This window comes from Nicotiana attenuata, unplaced genomic scaffold (genome assembly GCF_001879085.1).
Source record: "Nicotiana attenuata strain UT unplaced genomic scaffold, NIATTr2, whole genome shotgun sequence".
In the NCBI taxonomy this organism is placed as follows: domain Eukaryota; kingdom Viridiplantae; phylum Streptophyta; class Magnoliopsida; order Solanales; family Solanaceae; genus Nicotiana; species Nicotiana attenuata.
This window is the reverse complement of record NW_017670612.1, coordinates 98,492-121,789: the sequence shown is the minus strand read 5'-3', so window position 1 is coordinate 121,789 and position 23,298 is coordinate 98,492. Positions and strand designations below refer to the sequence as shown.

The following is a 23,298-nucleotide window of genomic DNA, read 5'->3' as shown; positions in this document are numbered from 1 at the left end:
GATAATTCAAGCTGATGCTCATGTCATATATCTTATATAAACCACTTACAAAATTTTGAACTCGTGTATACATGATCATCTGCAAATTATTTCAGGGGAAATTTCATCAGTGGTCATCGGTAACATGCCACGTAACATATTCGGTGCAAATAAATATATAATTCTAGCATGGTGTATTTTTTAGTTAATCGGGGTTTAGTTGAAAGATTTTTAAGTACCAAAAATTAGAATAATGACTTTTGTGCAACAAACCTCAATTTGGATAACTTTTTAATGACAAAAATTAAAATAGTGGCTTCTGTGCCACGAACCTTCACTTGGACGACCGCTAATTATTTTCCCTTCATGTAACATTGAACTTTCATAGTCTTAGAATACCCGCATTGCGCATGTACCCAGTATCAATACTTATATTTTTGTTTTTAAAGTCATATATAAATATCTGGATTTTGTATACATGCGAAAATCCCTTCTCAAATATTAAAAATTATCTTTAAATAATAAATTTTTAGTTGGGTATATATTGCAAAAATATTTATACCGTTGTTGGTAATAAATCTCAACTACAAATCTGTTCAATGTGTCGATAGACCAAAATATATCAATAAACCTCATGGTAGAGTGGAGATTATACTACATTGAATAATTTATGATATGAAGCATGAATTAGAATAAATTAGCTAAGTTATTTAGTGGGCGTTTGGACATAAAAATTGTAAAATTCCAAAAAAAAATTCAAGTGAAAATGGTATTTGAAAATTAGAGTTCTGTTTGGACATGAGTATAATTTTGGGTTGTTTTTGAAGTTTTTTGAGTGATCTGAGTAAAATTTTGAAAAATAACTTTTTGGAGCTTTTCAAATTTTCGAAAAATTCCAAAATGCATCTTCAAGTGAAAATTGAAAATTTTATGACCAAACGCTGATTTCAAAAAAAAGTGAAAATTTTCTTATGTCCAAACAGGCTCTTAGTTAATTGTACAAGAATTTTCGTTTATGGCACTACAAAAAGTACAATATATAAAGAAAAAGAAGAAAGTTCAAATCCAAATCAACTAAAAAATGAGGAGCTTTCAAACACAACTAATTTATCGATGTTGAAGGAGATGCTTTTAATATAGTATAGATAGATAGATAGATATAGATAAATAGATAGATAGATATAGATTAGATCAAATGAACGTTTTTGCCTAAGCTAAACACGTAAATTAAATTGATAATTACAAGCATGTTATTATGGAACTACAATCATTTACTGTGACATAGACAGGTTTTGTGACCTTACATTTGTATGGTGTCTTAATTAAGTCGTGTGTTACAAACTTGAAATGTCATTATCATGTATATGCTAATTTACACCCGTTCAACTTTTGCGTGTATAAGAGCTCTTACATAATGAATGTATATATCATGTAAAAACACAACTTATTAGACAGTATTTTGTGGTAAACCAATATCGTGCAGTAGAATAGCTTTTGTTTTTTATATTATAAAGTAAAGACTTTGACTATCATAGAGTGAAATATTGAATGAAGTGAATTTGTGTAATCATGTGAAAATAAAATCAAGAATTTTTAGAAAAACTCGACAAAAATACAATTAAAAGTTGACTCTACTGGTTTAGTTTAGTTTGTATATTTAGCAAATCGACATAACTAATTTATATCCTTTTAAAGTGAAATTGAATCAAATCAAACAATGAACACATATCTTTTTCAATGGAGCAAAGCTTATGATAGTTGTCCATACTAGTGAGCAATAAGGGGCCTTTTTCAAAGCTTAGACGGAATCAATTTAATTAAAAAAAATAACTCGAGTCGGTTTTGAAATAATTCATCACATTTTTTCCTAAATTTTTTAGGTCGGTCTTAAGTTCGGGTCTAGATAGCTTAGACTGAAGAGTTGTAGCTTTGCTTTCTGAAAGAGTAATTTTCTCTTTGTTATTAGAAAGAAGCGAAAGTCTTGTAAAAATGTACTCGTGACACACTTACTATATCCCATTCCTAACTTTACTTATTAAAATAATCAAAGCATATTTAAGCTAGGAGTAGAAATGATGTGCATTTGTTTTTCACAAAAAAATTAAACAATAATTTGTCTTCAAAAACCTAAGGAGAGGAACCAAATGAAGAGAGGGAAGAAAAAGTTGGAGTAAAGAAGTTCCGATGTAACATAATAAAACGATTTTTTTTCTTTCTAAAAGATCACTTAACCATCATTATTTTAGTTTGCAAGTTGTGCACTATGTCTATGCAATCAATTATTATTTTAAAAGGTGAATTATAAAATTTTTAGCTTCTATAAATTGATCCCATTTTTACTAGTGCAGCCGTCGTCACTCTCTAGCTTTTAGATTTTTTATTTAAAATATTTTAAATATTTTATTGTGAGAGTATGACCGACAAAAGATAGAACCTCGGCCATACTTCTTAGGATATAATATAATATTTGATGACTTTATAACAACAAAAACCTAATTTATCTTTGACTCGATAATTTGACATTTAGTATCTATATGAAGTGCTCTTTTGGCAAAAAGCTATATCTAGTGGAAACCAAATGGTCTACAAACAGAAAAGTAAAACGGCTACATCAATTATCAATTGGAAACATATCAAGTGTATCACTATACGCCCCCTTTACATTATTATTATTATTATTATTATTATTATTATTATTATTATTGTTGTTGTTGTTGTTGTTATTGTTATTGTTATTATTATTATTATTATTGAAGGTTCCTCTATTCCAGAAATGCATTAATCTGCCTCAATTTCCTTAACCCTTTTGGTTGGTAACTTTTAATTATTAAAAACACGATTTTAGAAAGAAAAAAAACCAAATATTATAACTATTAGATTGCAGAATAAAGAATCAAACAGCCCAAAATATCAAAGTTTTTTCACTTTATCGGTTTATCCTTTGTATGATCATGACCTAAAAATCTTGTATTTACCGTCTATGTCAAAAACTTATGTCAATAAATGCAAAGATCGTCGTAAATGCAAAAGATCGTCGTAATATATTGTGATTAAAGGAATTCAACGAACTTGAAGTTAAACGACAATTACGTCTTCTATTTTTCTTCTTCGTTTTTAAACTTCGATCAAAACAAGTGTGAATTACCGATCAAACCAAAAAAAAAAACGGGGGAAGGGGGGGAGGGGGGGGGGGGTAAAGAGATCAGAATACAAACAAAACAAAAAAGATTTTGTCACTTTGCCATGAAGAAAACAAAAGTTTTAGTAAAATTATGTAGGGTTTTGTTTTTCTTAGAAAGGAAAACAAAAAAGAAAAAGGAAGTAGGGTTTTCTTTTCTTTTTTCTTTTTATTAAACTCTTTTAGCGTAAGCATGAGCACAACAAATTTTAATTAGACAGACGAGGCACGTGGAGAGTTCTAGCTAGAGACCCAAAAAAACAACACTCGTGCTTTATTTAGTGGTACCTTACATACATATACAAAAAAATTGTACCTAAACTTTAATTTTTTTTATATACACCCTTTATTTCAATTTAGATGACACATTTCGCTAGTCAATTTGACTAAACTTTAAACTTAAATTAAATTAGTTCAATCTAGTATTTTAAAATTAAAATTTAGATATACTAAAACTACACGAAAAGTACTACAAGTTATAATTTTTCTTATATAAATATGATAATAAAATATATTTTAAAATATTGATCAAACTTCATGCAGTTTGACTCTCGATAAACGAATTATCTAAATTGAAAAAGGGATGGAGGGAGTAGTATACAAAAAGATTGTAACTTACATACATATATAGTATACAAAAAAGTTGTACCTAAACTTTATCTTTTTTCACAATCTTTTTGTATTCCTACTAAAATATTTAATTAATTCAGATTTACACGAAGGCTTATATTCAAACAATAATAATTCAGTAGGTAGCGTGTGAGGAGGATAGTGTGGATACATAGCTTACCCTATATTACAAAAGTAGAGAGATTATTTTCAATAGACGATACTAAAACCTATATTCTTTACCAAAAAAAATTTAAACTTAAAATCATATAAAAGAATTATAAGTATGTATCTCTACACAAACCATAATGGTCTAAACTTTGTTCACCAGCATTTATTAATTCATTAAAAAATAAGTGTTTAGTAGTAGTACTACTTATTTAATACAGCATTTCAGCTGCATTTGGAATCAATCATCTACCTCTTTGATTGAACCCTAGCTGACTCTCCCTCTCTCTCTCTCATCAACACAAAGTTTCAATCTTTCAGGTCCAATTTTACTATCTACATGTTTATATTCTTACATATACAGCTTGAATTCTGCTTCTTCTTTTTTTGGTGGGTGTTTGATTGAAATTGAGAGTTGTAGCTGATTTTTAGTGGTTCTTTTCGATTTGCATTCAATTTTCCTCATGAAAGTTTTGTTCTTTTTTGGGGTTTTTTTTTGTTTGGGTGGTTTTAATTTGGTTAGAGATTCATGGTTGGTTTTTAGTGGGTAATTTGCTGAATTTTTCGATCAATCGGAAATTCAAGCTTTCAGCTTCAATATTCCAGCTGCATGTTTCCATTTTTTACTTGAATTTTGCTTCTTTTTTTTTTTTTTTGTTTAAAAAAAGATTTTATGGTGAATTTCGTTTGATTAGATGGACATTTATGTCTGATTTTTAGTGAGAGTTTTTTGGTTTAAATCGAAGTTTCAATTTTTCAAGTACAATTCTCTATATGCATGTTTCCATTTTTGCAAGAGTTTTGCCTTTCATTGTTCTGTTTTTTTAATTTGGTTATAATCTTTGGGTGGTTTCACTTGATTAGAATGGAGATATATGGTTGATTTTTTATTTTAACTTTGTTTTAAGATTTTGGGTTTGCTGATTTGTTTGGTTGATGTTAGGTGATTTGATCGTGAGGTGAATCAAGAATTTGGAGCTGCAATCAGTAGAGAGGTACTGAATGTTGATATCAGATTCGCTATTTGTGTTGATTGGTGGTCTGATAAGTTGTGGGTGTTCTCTTTTTGGTCGGTTTGTTAGAGTCTTGAGTATTTTATGAGGTGGTCGTGTTCTGTGCTTATAGACACATAAATCATATGCATGCATGTGTGGCTTTTTGATTTGTGGTGATAATAGAACTCGAATTGAATGTAGAGGTTTTAGTAGACGCATAAGGTTCTTTGTTTGTTGATTGAGGATTTGAGGTTTGAGTGTTGTCCCATGTTCTTGAACAGATGGGCACATATAGTCACGTGCACGTATGTAAGCTTTTCTTAATGGTGTTTAGAGCAGAAATTTTAATTCAGAAGTTTTAGCAGATGCATAAGATGGTAGCTTTGTTGGTTAAGTTGCCTTGATAGAGATGCTTCCGTTGCTGTTTCCTTATTTGAATCACCAGGAACTTGTGAATGCTTGAAGACTGTGCTGGGATTAATGTTTTATGCGTGGAACAAATTCAATTGGTCTGAGTTGTTCAATCGTGGAAAGCATGTTTTTGTGCTTGTTATTCCCACTTAATTCCTTTCTTGGGAAACAACAAAGGTTTTGGATTATTCCTGTGGGTATTTGAATTCTGTGATAATAACAGAATAACTAGTTTTCCGGTTGTGGGACATTTATTAACGCGTTTCCTGAATTAAGAAGAATTGGGATATGGAATTCCTGAAAATGACAAATTTGCGGGTTACTCAAATTGTCCAAACATTTTCCAGATGCATGATAGACACGTTCATTATAAGAAAGTGTTGTCTGTTATACTTCCTGTTGGAATTTAATTGGAACTTGGATTAGCCGAAAGTAACAAAATAGCTAGTTATCCAGAGTGTATGAACATTTTGTGACAATTGATGCGTGCTCACCACGTGCCCAAGTTGGAAGATGTTTCCTTTTTCACTTCAAACCAGACTGGGATAAATAGAAACTTGAAATGATATGACTGTTAATTCTGGTGAAGTGCTTGTGGTGTTTGTTGTTTTCAGTAGTTTCTATAAAACTGTTAACTCTTGTATATCATCAGTTATTCCATCTTGGGCAGTAAAGTCAGCTACTTATTGCATGGTGAGCATGTTCTCATGCTCATTAATATCTTTTTCTTATTAAGATCTTGTCTTCATTGATCTGATCAATGTCATGATGGAGCTTAATGACTTCATTTCTTTTACACTCTAGATTTCCTTCTTATTGCCCTGGAATTAAATGTCCTTCAGATTATTTGTTGTCGGATCCGCGCACCAGTTTGCAGATTTAGATAAGAGGGACTATTTGACTTATTTCCTTCTGTTACTTGGTTGAGATACTTTTCCATGACTTGGTTGAGATACTTTTCCATGCATACCCTGCATATATCTTTTAATTTCAATGGTCCGTATTAATAGCATCTTCTTTACTAGGCATCTGAAGTTTTCTTCCAAATAAATGTATGCTTAATTATCTCTATGTGATTGATATCCCCAGTATAGAAGGTATAGAAGAAGCGATCACAATCAATAGGTAGGTGCAAGTGAGAAGTTAAAGTGGTCAAATGGTTTTGTGGGGTTTTACAAACTTGTTTTTAGTTTTATGACCCTATCTCTTTATTTACACATGGGAGATTTCCTTTTACGCATAAGAGATCTAAAAAGGACACTTCCTTAATTTCAACATTGTAAATGTCCATAAAGGCCCATTTCCCCAAGTTGTTAAAGAAGCAACAACAACAACAACAACCCAGTAAAATCCCACTAGTGGGGTCTGGGGAGGGTAGTGTGTACGCAGACCTTATCCCTACCCCGAGGAGTAGAGAGGCTGTTTCCAAAAGACCCTCAGCTCAAAAAGACAAAAAGAGACAATATCAGTACCACCAACAAATACCATAAGAAAAAATAACATCATGAAAACCAGAAAATAGGTGCAAAGCAAAAGCGCTAGCCAGTAAATAGACTCAGCCCTATGAAGAACGAAAGAGTAGTAAGACACAACATTGCCACTAATTGTCTCGGACAAAAACCCTACCAAACTAGCCTCACAAAGATACGAACCAAGGAAAGACTCAACTACTCCTAACCTACAACCCTAATACTCGACAGTCCACAGCTTCCTATCGAGGGCCATGTCCTCTGAAATCTGAAGCCTCCGAAAGAAGGTTGATACTATTATTATGGTCTCATTATGTATTGTCACTTGTGAGCTCAATTTCTCCTCTAATCCTTCATAAGTCGGGGCTTCCATCAACGTGATTAAATGGAATGACTGGTTTTTCTTTTGATTTCTTTATACACTTTACGATACCTGTAAAGACGATATTTAGGATCTAAAATTGTTACTTGTTTCTACCTTACTCACAGCCTAAGGTAGCCTTGAATTCTCCCGAAAAAGGGCCACTTGCTCAAAATGGATCATCATGGAAATGGACAGCCTCCAGGTATTGGAGTCGTTACTAGCTCAGCTCCAATATATGGTGCTCCATACCAAGCTAACCAAATGGCAGGGCCATCTCCTGCAGTTTCAGCTGGTGCAATTCAATCTCCTCAAACAGCTGGTCTTTCTGCTTCCTCAGCCCAGATGGCACAACATCAGCTCGCTTATCAGCACATTCATCAGCAGCAGCAGCAACAGTTGCAGCAGCAACTCCAAACTTTCTGGGCAAATCAATATCAAGAAATCGAGCATGTTACTGATTTCAAGAATCATAGCCTGCCGTTGGCAAGGATCAAGAAAATCATGAAAGCAGACGAAGATGTTAGGATGATTTCTGCAGAAGCACCAGTTGTATTTGCTCGTGCCTGTGAGATGTTCATACTTGAGTTGACACTGCGTGCATGGAACCACACTGAGGAGAACAAAAGGAGGACACTGCAGAAAAATGATATCGCAGCAGCCATAACAAGGACCGACATATTTGATTTCTTAGTTGACATTGTACCAAGGGAGGACTTGAAAGATGAGGTGCTTGCATCAATTCCTAGAGGAACCCTTCCTGTTGGAGGCCCGACTGAGGGTCTGCCATTCTATTACGGCATGCCACCGCAGTCTGCTCCTCCGGTTGGAGCTTCAGGGATGTACATGGGAAAGCCTGTTGATCAAGCTCTTTATGCTCAGCAGCCCCGTCCATATATGGCTCAGCCAATTTGGCCCCAGCAACAACAACCACCCTCAGATTCTTAAGCAGCTCAAAGCTTTAGGTCACAGTGTAAGCACTACAACATATTTCATCGCTAAAGTTACCCTCTGTCATTTATTCTTTCTTTTTGATTGATGCTTTGCTCTTCCTTACCTACTTCTAATTTTCTTTTATCTTATCGTATATTCCATGCTTCGTCTGTTCGGTCAGCCTGTAAATGTATGTTTATGGTTCCAAGGAAGGGAGTGGAAATTGAATCTTTGCTTTTCTTTTGGGGCCTCCCAATCAAGTTTTAACTACTATTTGGAGGTTTTGAAAGGAAAATTACTGCAATGTCAAAACTTATTTAAGAAGAAGTCTGAGGTGTCATTAGTAGTCAACCTTCTGTATTTCCATTACTGTTTACGCGATTAATTACATCTGTTAAATATTACTGATCCCTAATTTTAATGCCCATCTGCAGAAGCCAGGGCTTAGTAGCAGGGAGTAGTCCGAGTAGCAAAGTACTGGAGAACACATCACAGTGATAGCAGTCTGCATACTTTGAACTCTTTAATATATAGACATGAAGCAACAGTTGTTGAAAGTCTGAGTGTTCCGTGTTAGCTTAAACTTCATACAGTGAGCTTGATGTTTTTTAGTTTATGAACAAGTATGTTTTGAGTGGTAATCTTTTGTGAATTATAAAGTAAAACCTGGGTTTAGGTTGCTTATGTGCATATCTATCTTTCTGCCTCTCTTTGATGGCAACTTTGTGGCTCAAGTCCTCCATTCAAATGCTGCTCCTTGGGAGATGAGAGCAAAGCCGTTGTCTGTGTTTAACTAGTGCTGATTTCATAAATTTAACTAATAAAAAGGGATTAGTAGAGCTATTATAATCACTAGGTTTTAATCTTATGATTATGAGACGAGGAATGGTTGACTGATCAAATGGCGATGATAAGATATTGGTTTCCTTTTGTTTGTTCTGCAATCCTTTCAAAAAAAGCTCCAAATTACATCATGTCCAAATACAAATCTAATTTTTAAATTTCATTTTCAACTTGAAAAAAAAAATCATTTTTTCTGGAATTTCATAATTCTTATGTCCAAACCCACTTAATTTGCTAAAGTTTTCAAATTCGAGGAAGACTCAATTCCATTTCGTTCTTTTTTGGTACCTTCTCGTGTTTTGACGCTAGTGTAGCGCAGCTGGTCTCAACTTCAAACATTTGCTTGAGAACGTAATAATCCAACGATTGTATATATGATTATCAGGAAGAGCCATTACTTTACATTTAATTATCACTATTAGTAATAGATGATGTAAATGTATCCCAAGTATTTACATTTTTTATTCACTTAAGATCTGGTTTGATCGACCCAACCATGATGTTTCATGAAGGAAACTTTTTCTCAAAAAATCTGAATCCCAATGAAAATGGGAAATGGTGCAATGTTGGATCCTGCTACATTACGTCGAATGGAATTTTAGCTCGCTTGCAAAAGTCAAGTCAATGGATTTTTGTCTAACAACATGCTCTGTGCTGGGTCCAGATTTTTTGTTGTTTTTTTTTTCCTTTTGCATTTCCACTACCTACCCTTCTTCGTGTCAGTTCATATCACAAAACTGATCGATGCCTGCTGTAACATTTGAAACTACAGTGGGTCAACCAACTAACCAAGACCCCCTAATAAAGATTAATTAACCCCTTTGAACTAGTTGATCTTTCGGGAGGCTAGTTGGGAAAGGCTTTTCTATGATTTCAAAGGGTTCAAACTCCCTAACTACTTAAATACCAGAGGTTTGCTGCTTTTGAATGACTTGGACGCAATAGCTTCTCCCAGAAATGGGATTTCACTACTTGAAGTGAAAGAGCACCGTCTTGTGCAAGGGACTTTAGTATACGATCTGGACTATTTCTTTCTCGACTTTGGGTCTTAAGCACCCAGATATTTTGCATGTACAAATAGTTTCTTTTTACCTCCTCCTTTAGCCAGGGGTCTCTTTTCGTTCTAGCATGCTAGTTCGAAAGTTGGTGCATGCTCGTGGACAATGTATGTATGAGTCTCCAAAGCTAACAAGTTATGTATAGGGCGACTAGAGCAAGTCAAGGGCAACGACATTATGCTGAAAATCTTCAATAACGGAATCTTAACACAAATATCCAGCCGAATTTTTATTTACTTTTTCTAGCAGTATACATAGATTACACACAAATTATACACATGTTACAGACTATACATATATTATGCATCTTTTTAGTTTAAGCGTTCAAGTAGATAGCTATTTAGGTTAATTCTTCAATAACGGAACAAACTTGTATCAACTTCTGTTGCAAATCGAGTTGTCTGGGGTAAAGTGCAATAGCAGCTCTTGTTGTTCTCTTATATATATTTGGTTGGATTTCCTTAACTATTTTTAGAAGCAAAGATAACCAGATAGTAAAGGGTTTAGAGAAGTAGAGAATATCAAATATCTAAAGCGGTTTGAATAAAATATGCCTTTTTTTGTGTGGTAGGTTTCTCAGATGTGGTGAAAAGAATGTTCTGAGTGGCAATCCTGGTAACCCAGAAATACTCTCAGCAAAGAAGAAAACCAAAACTGTTTAAAGGAAAAGAAAACAATGGAGAAATATGGCAAGGACTGGGACAACCTTCTCCAGGAAAAACAGCCCCCCACCCCCAGTGTTTGTATCACAACATGACAAGTTTTATGTGTAACTTTCTTCAGCTAACTATGATAAATTAATAGGTAGTACCACATTTTGATTCATTACTTTGGATTTAAAAATTGAGTGTGGATAAATTTTACCTTTCCCTCTTATTTTTCTCTAGGAACCAGAAAAGGGGGGTAAACGTTCAATGATGTAGTGGGTTCAATTCTCATCGTCCCCCTTTTCCCTTTCATTCCGTAATATCCCAGTGTAGTAGAGAAGAAATTGTTTACATTTGTGTCCACTAACATCATTTATTTAATGGTATGACAATTGGTTTTGCTACTTATAAGGTAAAGCATGGGTATCCCTTTCCCTCTTCAACAAAAGAAAAGGATCCAATATTAAACATGAGTTAGTAACATAGAATCGAAGATGGATAACCTGTTAGAGCTAGTAAAATATACTGAAATGTAAAAGAACTTACACTGCAATGTAAAACTTAAATCCCATGCCCAAAAAACTAAAGCTTATGATTAGTAACACGAAATGTTTACCACTGAGCATAGGCATGAGACTAAAAGCTACAGGATCAGGGAAACAGGGATCGGACGTTACAACTGCAAAAAGGAGTAGCTATATTCACACACCTCAGTCTTATTAGCATCAACAAACGGGACGAGTTTCCCTACTTTCCATTATTTTTCCTTCTTTGTTTCCCCTTTGCCCTTTACCACAGAACTGCTTCTTCAAGTTTGGAGTAGAAGTGTCGTGCTCCCAATAAGTTCCAATTAGACTGGACATATTTCCTGTACACTGAGAAGAGAGAAATGCAAGTTAATAGTTGATTGTTCTCAACAGTAAGTAAAAGATGCAAGAAACACCTACCTTCTTCCCAAACACTCGATGATATCACCAGTGAGCGTAGACCTTTTCTTACTCTCAAATGCCGAAGATGCTGCTCTCCTCAGTAAAGCAGATCCGGCGACACATCCTAATATGGTTGGGTTCATGCTTACCTCCCCTTTAGCCGCACATTCGCGGGCCCAGGATAGGAACACTGCAACACTGCAGATTTACGTACGTGTCAAGATTCAGTAACAGAGTTGTATAGGAGAGAGTAAACAGGGGATGCAAGTTATAGTTAATCAGAACTGTGAACTTGCATTTTACTAATGAAAATCTGTAGTGATTTCAATTTTTATACACAAACAACAAAAATAAGGTAGTAACATGTTACAACTAATTAAACAATACTGAAAATGGTAACCATATGTATGGTAGAAAATGTAATTACCTTCCTGACAGTATGTCACCCTGCCCACCACAGCGCCGCGGAGAACCATAAATACTCACTGCACAAGCTGCATATCCCATATCACTAGTTAGCTCATGACTTCCAAAATTATTTGATGTACTCATTACAATAAACTTTGCTCCTCTTGAACTCATCATTTAAGGAGTATATCATTGAGACAGTATTAGTCCTTAGACAACACCTGTTGATGTTTACATCTTTTTCAATTGTAACTTACGACTTGAAGGATGCACCTAAGTATTCAACGTATTTAGAGCCACAATTTATACATGCAATACATCAACTATAGCCATTCAGTCGAACTCGATATAAAATGGAATATATATTAATGGTGAAAATGTAGCCAGTATCCTTTTTACTACTCGGAACTCTAAAATGTCTGTCTTGCCCATGAATTCCTTATAAAATAAATTACAGTAAATGGTGCAGCATCCTCCTTAAACAAAACTGGTACTGCAAAGTGCAGAAAATGACCCACCAAATAGGTATAGAGCAAAATACAAGATGCATCTTCCTTCATATGGAAATGTGGTGTTGCAAATATTCATCAAAGCCGGAAGCACTAGAAGCAGAATAATAGATAGGTAACACCCAAAACTCAAACCACTACTGAAGGAACTTTCAGAGGATTTTCTCATAATAATTTAATTAAACACCATCCATCATCCCTGAAACTTATATTGGTTCCTGAGTTCATTTTCTTCTCTGAATTTCCTTGCCTCCCGCTGTCATCACTTCTTTTTTCCAAAGAGCACGCTTAGGCTAAATTGAAAAGGTTGCCTCTTGAGCACAAGTACTCTAAGATACGTCTCCTAGAAGAGGAACTGGGGCCTAACCATGTATCCCAACCTTAAAGTTAACCCCTAGAATCTAAGTCACTTTAGCAAGTAATGGAAAAACTTCAGCTGTTTCTTATCTGATGCATCATTCCAAATCAAAATAAAAAAGAAATATCTAATACTACTGAAACTCTAAAAGAACATGTTTACATTACTGAGAATCAATTTGTTAGCATGTACAAGCCGTTACTACCATAAAAAAGATTCAGATTTACAACTTGAAAGTCCCCATAAAAATCTATGTCCTTCGTGGTCATTATTCTCATATTAGGTTATAAAGTCTCATAACTAAGTTAAGTAACAAAATAGACTTAGATATGCTCCTAAGGAGAGCAGGAGTCCCAACTTTTTGTGCATCACGAAAGTATGCAGGTGGAACTCATGCCTGAAGCACAAAAGCCTTGTTCATCCACCAGTAAATTACTGATCTACGGAATCTAAATGATTGAGTTATCTGTACAAGGGCAATTGACAAAGCAAAAGTATTACCTGTTTTACCATCACTGATAAAGTCAGATTTTCCTTTCCGCAGGACTGTAACACCGCCAATCCTGATCAAAAGGATATTTTACCTATTACACCACTAATAGAAGTAATAAATACAATGAGATGAACATTGACAGCTATAAACTGGCCATATATGTACATCCTCATAAATTGGGTCCAAACCAGAGGAAAATACTATAGTGGTTGCGAGCCTCTTAACCATGATGCTTGGTGCACGATTCGAAACTCGGTGGATAATGGGCCTACCCCTCTATCCTTATTCGCTTAAATACCAGACTTTTGTTTGTGGTAGGGTTCAAACCCGTGACTTGCGCTTAACCAACATATCACGTGTTGCACTCTTACCACTAGATCGAAACCATTATACCGGATGGCTTTAATTTTGAGACTCCACTACAGTTTTTTTTAAATAACCGTACTATAGTCTGTTAAACATTGCAAAGTCAACAAACAACTCACATAAGAATATCAAAGACTTTCTTTTTTATAAGAAAAATCTCAAGTTTCTATAACCCGGTGTTCTTTTTTCCTTTTTGGGATAATGGTATTCCGGACCGACTTGCGCGTAGCTAGACTAATCCACTGGACATCCAGCTAAAACCCACAGCACAATTTCTTTTTAAAACCTGCCATCTGACAGAAACAGATGGGCTCATCCTAAATGCTGTAGTTGGGATTTGAACCTGGGATCTCTGAGTTGTTACTCTTTATTTCTGAACCACTCAGCCATACCCTTGTGAACAAAACCCAGAGTTATATAACATAAATTTCTGGATTATATACACCAACTTGAAACAAAGTTACTAGGAGGTGCTTAATTCATTTCTTCCCCAAGGGAGGGGAAAATCTTTGTAGGACCTATTAAACATATAATGTTATCTTTTGGCACTCTAAAGAGTTGATGTTTTGTAAGGCATAATGTAGGTCTTGACATATTAAGTTTTCAATGTATCACCATGGTTTTGAAGAAAAAAGAAAAATTGGCAGACTGTTCTTTAAGATCACATAACTTTGGACGTCTATCAATCATTGTCAGTAACAAATTTAAAAGGACAAACAGCAGGCAAAGATGAGATATGGATTAAAAGACTCACCCTTTTGCAAGAGACAGCAACTGATCGGTTCCATTTTGGTCATTTACCTCAGAGTTTAATACTTTCTGAACAAGCCGTTTATACTCATTTACATTTGGAGTCAGGACTGCTAAGGGATAGCCACTAACCAGATCAAGACAATTAGTCACAAGAAAAAGCCCATCCTGATAAAACACAGAAGACCACCAATGGCATATCAAGAGATAAACGCCATAAGGAATATTAGACAATTGGCTTGCAATATAATAATGCCATCACATACCCCATCTATAACCATTGGGACATTGCACTCTCTCGCATGCTTCATGATATTACTTACACAGTCCTGGAAGAATAAACATGCAATCAAAATCCAAGTGTACCAAAAGAACCCACAAAAAGTGAAAGCTTAAAAAGAGGAGAAGAGAGAAATTATCTGCACATAAATTTCAAGAAAATGCAAGATAATTGTGGAATGATACTTCCTGGTAGCATTAATGGCATCATGCTTAGGTGGCCCAATTTTTCTTGGCAGCATAAAAGATTAAAAGTGGTAAGTTTGCTCTTAAAACTGAATCAAGTATGCTCGGGAAAAATGAGATGAATTTAGATCACAAGCATGTTCTGTCCACAAGAACCAAACGAATTCTGAGGCTTTATATAGTAGCTCCACTCTCATGTTCAATGCTAATCATCTTTCTTTCTGGACATATTACATAAAACTAATATATCTTGTATGTTTCCAAGTTTCAAACTTTTCAGGATCATGCACTCTATCCTTTACATCCCTGACCCACAAAGTTACACAGACTTTCAATATTTTACCCTCAATATTTACCTTGCAGTAATATTTCTTCAATGCGAATGAATAATTGAAACAAACCAGATCGATATTTCACAGAAGACATGCATTTGCTTTTTCAAGGAATAGTTATCCATATCAGCTAAAGAAAAGGCTAGGAATTAAGGAAATGTGACAATAGACACCAAGAAGTCAATTTTTCCTCATGCACAGAAGACCAGAATCCCCTACAATGAAAGTATCACCAAATATTTGCCTTTAGCTAGATAAACACAAAGATGGCACAGTTCAATGATGAACTTTACTAGATTTTCTATACATGGAAAAATAAAGATAGTGAGCCTTATATGCAGCAGAAAGGACAGAGATGCAAGAGGAGGATAAGGATTAAGCATATTCGAGATCATGATGTTTGGGTCAGCATTTTACAGCAAATAAGCATTTAATCAAATCTAAACCCTCCCAAAATTAGGGGAAGAAGAAGTGATCTCTTTGCATGAGTGATTAAAACAAAGCACTTGTGGCAACTGAATACTAGGAACAGACAAACATCAGGTGTAAGGACGGAAGGGCTTGAGTAAAAAGAGCACACCAGGAGAAACGGATCCCTTCCAAGGCCTGGACCAACAACAAGACAATCAAACCTCTCCATCCACTTCTCAACCTCAGCAATCACTTTAGCTGCTATTGAACTTTTCTCCTCGTCCCTGGAAGAATCCTTTGGTCAAAGTCAGCACCCTCAAAATTAAATTTATGATGCTTCAGTGACGGAAACCAAAGAAACACACTAAGAATGTGCTCTTAAAAGTTAAGTTGAATTTCATAACAAAGACTCACCTAATACTGTAGGACTCTTCTAGAATAGGGTGCACAATTAACTCAGGACTGTAGCTTTTTATAACAGGAGCAGCATCCTTGGTACAGAATACATGGGATAAATCTGCACCCTGAGAGAACAGGCCAATACCCATGCCAAAAAGGTCTCAGCTATTATTGCATAATTAAATTGTAGTAAAATTAAATAATTCAATACTGAAAAGGATGGTTTAACTAACAATCTTTAAGGCTGAAATTGCAGAGAAGTATGGTGCACCAGTGTATTCTCGGCAGCCACCAACAACAGCTATCTTCCCTGATTGGGAAATAGAGCTCAGAAATTAACAACAAGAAGTACCATAAAGGGAATATCATCATAGGCAGAAATGCTAAAAAAATTGTCAAGCTCAATGGTCAAATCATTACTTCTTTTCTGTTAGAAATGTTATTGCTCAGAAGGTTTCCAGGCACATAAAACAGAAAAACATAAGCAACGCAGTTCACCTCTGATGGGCACTGCATTAGTCGTATGATTTTCTGTTAATCTTATCTTTTCTGGATTTTCCAAACATCAAGATTCAAAAAATTATAAAGGTGTACTAAATATAAAGTTCACACCCTTCTTGATCTCTAGAGATAGTTTGGGGGGGAGGGAGAATAGTACATCTTGATAAACAAAGATCTGTTAAAATGACAATCATCAATGAAATTTGCCTGATAAATAGATAGATATTTATGTGCCAAAACTTATGCTATAAATTTTTTTTTTTTTAAAACTCAATAAAGTTTCTGCCATAAAAAAATTGTTATAATACTAGTTGAGATCAAACGTTATTTTCTTACTTCTAGAAAGGAACTGAGGCGTGAAGGGTACAACTGAAGGCCCAAGGGATTGCCTCAAACCTCCAGTTGTAAAGTGGAGGCAAAGACTTTAATTTCATCACAAGACCAGATGCAATTTGGTATAACTTGCCTCAAGCTGAGACCAAAATCAGATATTTGAGATTGGATGAAATTCATCATATAGCGTAAATAAAGAACACACAAACTAATTGAGACTTGAGACCAGAATCTATAAAGGACTTGATTAATTGTATTATTCAGCATAAAAATCTTTCAGCAAAGTTCAATAGCATCAAAATACTGGAGAGAAATAGAAACTCAAATTTCTGGATACAGAATCTCGAGCAACTTCTTCCCCTTTTTAAGTCCTGATTAAAATGGTTACTCCCCCAAGACCCCAACTAAAATAAGGGTGCATGTAAAGACTTAATTAAATAAATAAAACTGTTTATTCTTGTAAAGTATAGAGACAATAGAGAAATCTCTCTTGTGTTGTATTCAAGAAGTAACAAGTATATATACAAGTACATAGAGCCTTAACTATGGAAAGAATCAAAAAGTAAATCCTATAAATCTGCTGTGAATCCCTATAATTATGCTAGCTATGTATATTACATAAGATTATGTCTATATTCAGATTATGTCTACATTCATTATCTAACACTCCCCCTCAAGCTGGAGCATAGATATTGATCATGCCCAGCTTGTTACAAAGGTACTCAACTCGAATTCCATTCAACGCCTTTGTGAACAAATCAGCCGGTTGCTCTCCTGTCTTCACGTAGCTAGTGGAGATCAAGTTCTCCTGAATCTTCTCACGAATAAAATGGCAGTCAACCTCAATATGCTTAGTTCTTTCATGATACACCGGATTTGACGCAATATGGAGGGCAGCTTGATTGTCACACCAGAGTTTTGCTGGTATTGGATGGTCTAACCCAATTTCAGTCAACAGATGATGTATCCACATAATCTCACATGTAGACTGTGACATAGCTCTATACTCGGATTCTGCACTAGATCGAGATACAACACTTTGCTTCTTACTCCTCCATGATACCAAGTTTCCTCCAACAAAGACACAATAACCTGTAGTAGATCTTCTATCAATTTTCGATCCAGCCCAGTCAGCATCTGCAAAACACTCAATACGAGTATGATTGTGATTGCTATATAATATGCCAAGTCCAGGAGCTCCTTTCAAGTAACACAAAATCTGTTCCAAAGCTGCCCAATGTTTGACCGTTGGTGCAGACATGAACTGGCTAACAACACTTACTGCAAAAGCAATATCTGGACGAGTCACAGTAAGGTAGTTTAATTTCCCAACTAACCTCCTGTATCTCTCTGAATCGTCAAAAGGATCACCATCATCTTTCATAAGATGCACATTAGGAACCATTGGAGTACTGCACGGTTTAGCTGCCAACTTTCCAGTTTCTGCAAGCAAGTCAAGAATGTACTTTCTCTGAGACAAAAGAATTCCCTTCTTGCTTCTATTTACTTCTACTCCCAAAAAGTATTTCAACTGGCCCAAGTCCTTTGTATGAAACCTAGTATGCAGAAAAGACTTGAGGGAAGAAATCCCAGCATAGTCACTTCCGGTGATAACAATATCATCAACATATACAACGAGGAGAATAGTGCCAGCTACTGATTTCCGATAGAAGACTGAGTGATCGCACTTACTCATTTTCAACCCAAACTCCTGAACTACCTCACTGAACTTGCCAAACCAAGCTCGTGGACTATGCTTCAAGCCATACAAGGACTTCTTCAAATGACAGACTTCCCCATATCCCCCTGAGCAACAAAACCGGGTGGTTGCTCCATCTACACTTTCTCCTTAAGATCACCATGAAGGAACGCATTCTTGATATCCAACTGATGTAAAGGCCAATTCTCGGACGCAGCTAGAGAAATAAATAAGCAGACAGAAGTGAGTTTGGCAACCAGGGAGAAGGTGTCAGAATAATCCACCCCATAAGTCTGATCATACCCTTTCGCCACAAGTCTGGCCTTAAGTCTTGCTACAGAACCATCTGGATTAACTTTAACTGTAAAGACCCACTTGCATCCCACTGGTTTCTTTCCCGTTGGTAAATCTACCAAATCCCATGTGTGGTTGTCCTCTAAAGCATGTATTCCTCAAGCATTGCATCAGACCATCTGGGATGATTCAAAGCCTCCTTCACTGTTTGGGTACGAAGATGGAGTCTAGAGAAGCAATCATAGATCTAGACGTAGAGGATAAGTGGTCATAGGAAACAAAGTTAGCAACAGAATATGTCGATTTGCAAGTACGTGTACCTTTGCGAAGAGCAATAGGAAGATCAAGGTTATCTGGAGGATCAGGCAAAGAAGAATCAGATGATGCAGGAACTGGTGCGGGACATGTATCATTTGTCTCTCGCCTCCGCGAATAAACTTGAACAATTGGAGGTCTTGTTGGAGCAGGTACTGAAGGCATAATAGTCGATTAGTGCTCAATAGAAGAACTGGGAGATCGAAGAGTATCATCTGATTGTTCTGTCAAAGTACGGGTAACCTGATATACTAGCCACTCATCTTCTTCCCCCTGGCTTGTAGAAATGGGAGGTGCATAGAAGAATGGTGTAGTCTCTGAAAATACCACATCAGTTGGCACTAAATATTTGCCAAGCTCAGTAGAATAACATCGATACCTCTTCTGAAGGCGAGAATAGCCCAGGAAAACACACTTCACAGCCTTGGGATCCAACTTGGTAAGAGATGGTCGAACATCTCGAACATAACATGTGCTTCCAAACACCTTAGGTTCCACCGGAAATAATGACTTATTCGGAAAAAGAACACTATAAGGCACATTACCATCGAGTACACTAGATGGCATGTGATTAATCAGAAAACAAGCCGTAGAAACCGCATCAGCCCAGAACTGTTTAGGAACCTTCATTTGGAACAAAAGTGCTCGAGCTGTCTCAAGTAGATGCCTATTCTTCCTCTCAGCAACTCCATTTTGAGAGGGTGTATCAACACATGAAGACTGATGTAATATACCATGTTATCTCATGTAGGACTGAAATAACTCTGACATGTATTCTTTAGCGTTATCACTCCTTAGAGTACGTACTGAAGCATTGAATTGAGTTTTGACTTCAGCACAAAAGGCAGAAAAATGAGTAAACACTTCAGAGCGGCTCTTCATAAAGTAAATCCAAGTCATTCGAGAAAAATCATCTATAAAAGTGACAAAATACTTATGCCCAGTTTTAGAAACAACCGGACATGGTCCCCAAACATCAGAATGGACCAACTCAAAAGCTGACTCAGCTCGCTTATTAACCCTTGGACTTAACGAGATGCGATGGTGTTCTGCAAATCGACATGACTCACAATCCAATGATGAAATATTCTGAAACTGAGGACAGAGCTTCTTTAACAAAGGCAAAGAGGGATGTCCAAGTCGACAATGTGCTTCAAAAGGAGACACGATACTAGAGCATGCAACAGACTGTGGCTCCCATTCATCAAGAATGTAGAGATCACCAGATATATATCCTTTACCAATAACCTGCATCGTCTTAAGATCTAAAAACAAACAATGATCGGGAAAGAATGCAACACAACAATTAAGGTCTTTGGTAATTTTACTAACAGAAATCAAGTTAAAGGCCAAGTTTGGTAGACTTAATACAGATGACAGGGTAATAGAGGAAGTTGGTTTAACAATCCCAGATCCAACACTGCTACAAGTTGGTCCATCAGCTACAGTAACCGGAGAGGGTGCTTTATGTGAGCGAAAGCTAGAAAAAATATTTGGATTACCTGTCATGTGATTTGTAGCACCAGAATCGATCACCCATTTATTGGAAGAGGTGATAAGACATGTTTTATCTGACCCAGCAAAGGCAGTAACTGAAGAAGATTCCTTAACTGATTTATGATATTGAAGGAATTTTAGAAACTCATCCGAAACCAAGATTGTTGGACTAGGAGTTGTTGCATTATCATTCTTTACCATAATTTTTTTTCTTTCAATAACAAATTTATTAAACTAACAGAGGTCCCCGAAGCTAAAAGATACTCAAACAGATCCTGGTAGATACGAAATCAACAATCTATTATGCAAGCTTCTCACCAGTCAATTACTCAGATAACTAATCAGACCCAAAAATATGCTCCAACAAATCAGAGAAGTAGTCTGATCCAAGAGGAAACTCTCCAAACAACAGCACTTACCAAATCAGACAACTAGTCAAAGAAAGGAAGCAGAAAGGAATGGTCTAACCAGGTTTGGCCAACGAAATCAGCTGGACAAAAAATTTGACTCCACGTGCTTGCCGACGAAATTCTGCCAGAAAGTTATCAGTGGCGCGTGAACTGTTACTTCAAAAGTTTGCAGAAATTTCGGCGTGGCAGTGAACAAATTCCGGTAAGGCGGCAGACAAACTCCGGCTAGGCAGCGGACAAATTCCGGCGAGCTACAAGCTCGGCTCTGATACCATGTTAAGTAAATCTCTCTTGTGTTGTATTCAAGAAGTAACAAGTATATATACAAGTACATAGAGCCTTAACTATAGAAAGAATCAAAAAGGAAATCCTATAAATCTGCTATGAATCCCTATAATTATGCTAGCTATGTATATTACATAAGATTATGTCTATATTCAGATTATGTCTACATTCATTATCTAACAATTCTCTAATAATTCAAACTTATCGATGGAGGTAACGGCATTTCAATACAAGTAAATAGGAATCAGAAAGAATTTTCACCAGCTTGGCCTTTATGCTTAGCTGATTCAAGACCTGGAATTATTGATCTCAAAATGCTGACAGAATCAGCCTCCAAGCTTGGGCCACTACTCATTACAGATTGCATTCTAATACTTTGATAATTAAAGTTCTTTTTCTCAGCGGACCCTCCCAAACACCTTAACAAGAACTGCTGCCGACGGATGACAGCTGCAGAGAAAACCAGCTTCAAATTATCTGCCAATGGAAGTTGAATTAATATCATACCATCTAGAGGTAATATTCATTTAATTAATACACAATCCAAAAATTTATCATCTTTGAGGTATTAAACCCCAAACTCTGGAAAACGATGAGGTTATAGAAGTAATATTCTTGCATTTATTACTATCCCCGCCTCTCTACCCTGCTCCATTGAAAAACCACGCTTTTTGTTTGCATTAGGATTTGAGAACCTGTGATGTGAACCGAACCCACACATCATGTGTTGTGTTGTGCTCTTACCACAAGACCGAAGCCCCCCGCAAGCATATCTGTCTTTGTCAAAACAATTACATTATTTACTAATTTGAATGAAACTTGACTTCTAAGTTGTTATCCAAAAATTGACGAAATAAAATGAAAAAGATTCCAATTTCATGCCTCAATCCAAACTAGTAGGTGTCAGCTATATGAATGTTCAATATCCATTCGGGTCCATCTCATTCCATTTCCAGAAAAATTGAAAGAAATATGCATTCGAAAAATTAAATTGCGCTTTTCAGTTGCTACATGAATAGTATGTGAAAACGGCAATTGATATTTGAAATTGATTACTCTACTGGAAAGATTAAGAATTGATGGTAAATATGAAATGGGTTATGTGTACTTACCTCTGACCAAAAGCTGTAACCTTTTTCTGAGCTTCAGCAAAAGTGTTCTTATGTTGGCTCTCTGGAAACTTTGATGGTTTTGGTTTTATAGTTAAATCCCATTCAGCCCCTGATAAGATATAAAACTTCTAATTAATATCCCTCTAAAATTCTCACTAAGAGGGATTGCCCCCTTTATCTTTTTCATTTGTGAAGAGTCTATAGATGGAGTGGGTTTTCTGTTTTTTTCTTTTTTTCCCTCCTTTTTTTTTTTTTGGTCAAAAGGATGTACTTATATTATAGATAAGTTAAACAGATATATGAGAACTTAGTAGATGCATAAGTGGCATCGTAGATACTGAGCTAGGGTTTACAACAAAGCTTCCTGTATGGGAAGCATTAGCAGACTGAACATTAAAAGTAGATACAGCATTAGTAGGACTAGGGTTCACACTACTATTAAACGAACTATTAGTACTAGAAATTGCTTGAACGAGCCTCCTTTGTAATATACCACTACAGTCGTTGTGATATGGAGACTCTGCAAAAGATGGTGGCGTCGCAAAAAGTATGCACTTCCTGTGCATGGGTGGATCCATATTTAGCTAAAGTATCTGCAACACAAATCTGTTCTCTGTAGATGGATATTATAGGAGGGTTATCCAGTTGTATGAGGAGTAACCTGCAATCATTAATAATGTTAGTGTATTGCATTGTAGTTGAGTTAAACATACCTAATATTGCATGTGCATCTGTTTCGACGATGATAGGTTTGAGATGCTGTTGCACGGCCAGTTTTAAT

The 23,298-nt window shown here is 35.9% G+C and overlaps 2 protein-coding genes across 3 annotated transcripts; one reads left to right on the top strand and one right to left on the bottom strand.

The window, feature by feature from the left end:
• Nucleotides 1-4,122: 4,122 nt before the first annotated feature.
• On the top strand, nt 4,123-8,795 carry LOC109241518 (nuclear transcription factor Y subunit C-9-like). Of its 2 annotated transcripts, XM_019408257.1 has the most exons (5): nt 4,132-4,255; nt 4,878-4,929; nt 7,299-7,375; nt 7,457-8,143; nt 8,538-8,795. In XM_019408257.1, the coding sequence occupies exons 3-4, from the start codon at nt 7,345-7,347 to the stop codon at nt 8,116-8,118; spliced, it is 693 nt and encodes a 230-aa protein (XP_019263802.1). In that variant the 5' UTR covers nt 4,132-4,255; nt 4,878-4,929; nt 7,299-7,344; the 3' UTR covers nt 8,119-8,143; nt 8,538-8,795. The 2 variants fall into 2 exon arrangements, with proteins under 2 accessions (XP_019263801.1, XP_019263802.1); XM_019408256.1 differs by having other exon boundaries at nt 4,123-4,255; nt 7,299-8,143.
• Nucleotides 8,796-11,129: 2,334 nt separating this feature from the next.
• LOC109241513 (ATP-dependent (S)-NAD(P)H-hydrate dehydratase) lies at nt 11,130-23,095 on the bottom strand. The gene is made up of 13 exons (XM_019408252.1): nt 22,856-23,095; nt 22,518-22,645; nt 22,150-22,178; nt 21,667-21,882; nt 16,305-16,381; nt 16,087-16,196; nt 15,842-15,956; nt 14,731-14,793; nt 14,469-14,632; nt 13,357-13,418; nt 12,008-12,074; nt 11,599-11,778; nt 11,130-11,526 (listed from the first exon to the last, which is right to left on the bottom strand). Exons 1-13 carry the CDS (start codon nt 23,093-23,095, stop codon nt 11,502-11,504), a joined length of 1,476 nt encoding a protein of 491 aa, XP_019263797.1. The 3' UTR covers nt 11,130-11,501.
• Between the last annotated feature and the right edge of the window lie 203 nt (nt 23,096-23,298).